The 1631-nt window shown below is 29.4% G+C and overlaps 1 protein-coding gene across 1 annotated transcript; it reads right to left on the minus strand.

The window, feature by feature from the left end:
* Window positions 1-189: 189 nt before the first annotated feature.
* Window positions 190-1620, minus strand: LOC105557909 (zinc finger and SCAN domain-containing protein 29-like). Its single transcript, XM_012005312.1, has 3 exons — window positions 1098-1620; window positions 872-982; window positions 190-673 (listed from the first exon to the last, which is right to left on the minus strand). Exons 1-3 carry the CDS (start codon window positions 1471-1473, stop codon window positions 357-359), a joined length of 804 nt encoding a protein of 267 aa, XP_011860702.1. The 5' UTR covers window positions 1474-1620; the 3' UTR covers window positions 190-356.
* Window positions 1621-1631: the final 11 nt, after the last annotated feature.

The raw sequence follows: 1631 nt of genomic DNA on the forward strand, positions 1-1631 counted from the left end.
AAAACTTTTGTTGAACAAGTATGTAAAATGAAAATAAATCAGAATATATTTATTTATTTTACTATATACATTATCAAATGAGAATATATATACTAAATGGTAAGTACTCAAACAGTAATTTATTTTTATTATAAATTTAATTATTAATGTAATTAATAACATATTTATAATAATAAATATTTAATATTATAGCAAATAAAATATTTATAATCAAACTAAATCACTATTTAACTTTTTCAGACTAATAAAATCAAATCCCTTACATTAAATTTATAAATATATCACAATATGTACAAATATATGTACATATATCTTATTGCATGTATTAGTTTTAATGTTGTTACACGATTAATTATTTAAAAAATTAATAAACTTACAGGAATAAGTTTCAGTGGCTTCAAGGAACTCTGTGTGGAACGAGCAGATATTTGAGGTTTAATAACCTGCATACTTTTGGTAAATGCATCCAGAATCAGGTTTGTTTGTTCTTTTTGAAACTCTCGTTCCTTGGCTAACTCTTCTTGTTCCCATTTTCTCTGCTCTATCATTTCGTTATGGAAAATTTCTTTCTGGAACTCCATCTGCTTGTTTGTGATGCTGTTAAGTAATTCTTTTTGGTATTCGAACAATTTGTCAGTATGGCTCTGCATCATTGCTTCATAACTTCTTCTCCCTAAATGTAAAATTTGTATATTATAATTCCTACATATGTAAATTAATAATTATGTATATATATATATTAGCTCGTTGGTTATTCTTAGAAATCTTCAAATACGGATTAATAACATTAGAGCGTGTAAATCGTGACGTCATCTCTCAAACTAGAAATATTTAATAAGATTATAATACTAAATAGTTTTTTTATCAATACCACAAGTTTTTGTTCGTTTCTGCTTTTTGGCTGGTGGGACTTCATTTTCTTTATCTAATATCTCGTCAATCTCTTCAGCAGTCGTACAACTGGTATCATTCTCATCGTTAACTAAAATCAAATGAATAATACTGTCATATAAATCAAATAATTGATGGTTTAAATTTTAAATGTATATTTTATAGCTACTAACTACATATAATTGCAATAATCAAATGTAAATTACTTTCTTCCACATTTAATTCTGCGGTATCAATTCCTACTTGATCACTGTTGCTGCTGCTAGCTAGGGCACTTGGCCTGCTCCCATATAACATATCTAACTCGTTGTAGAATGGACACGTTGACGGAGCAGCACCACTGACATTATTATTTCTTTTACATTTGAAATATGCTGTTCTCAAATTTTTTAATTTTAATTTCATTTGCTCAGCTGTTTTTTCATAACCCTTTGTCTGCATTTCGGGTACTAGCATTCGGAAAATCTCTATATGCCGATGTTTCTTTCCATCAATTATATTTAAAATGCTCTTTTCCGTAATCAATTCGAGAAACGTTCGTGTTTCATCGTTGGTCCAATTGGCACCCTTTTTACACGACATTTTCACAATTGTAAAATCCAACTTCTACCACATGCTAAACTGAACCATACTTTTAACCTCAATCTAGCAGGAATGCCGGGTATAATACGACCCGAATCGAATCAAGCGTTTACAGCGCCCTAAGATATTTTGATACGCGCACCAACTTGGTCTGATAC

Source organism: Vollenhovia emeryi, unplaced genomic scaffold, assembly GCF_000949405.1.
Source record: "Vollenhovia emeryi isolate VEMERY1.0 unplaced genomic scaffold, V.emery_V1.0 DF947645.1, whole genome shotgun sequence".
Lineage (NCBI taxonomy): Eukaryota > Metazoa > Arthropoda > Insecta > Hymenoptera > Formicidae > Vollenhovia > Vollenhovia emeryi.

Bases quoted from the DNA above. Each gene is read 5' to 3' on its own strand.
- LOC105557909 (XM_012005312.1), bottom strand. From the start codon at position 1,473: ATGTCGTGTAAAAAGGGTGCCAATTGGACCAACGATGAAACACGAACG. The intron at 983-1,097 runs GTAATTTACATT...ATTTGATTTTAG, and splicing joins AGAATTAAATGTGGAAGAAA to TTAACGATGAGAATGATACC. The intron at 674-871 runs GTATTGATAAAA...TTTTACATTTAG, and splicing joins GAAACGAACAAAAACTTGTG to GGAGAAGAAGTTATGAAGCA.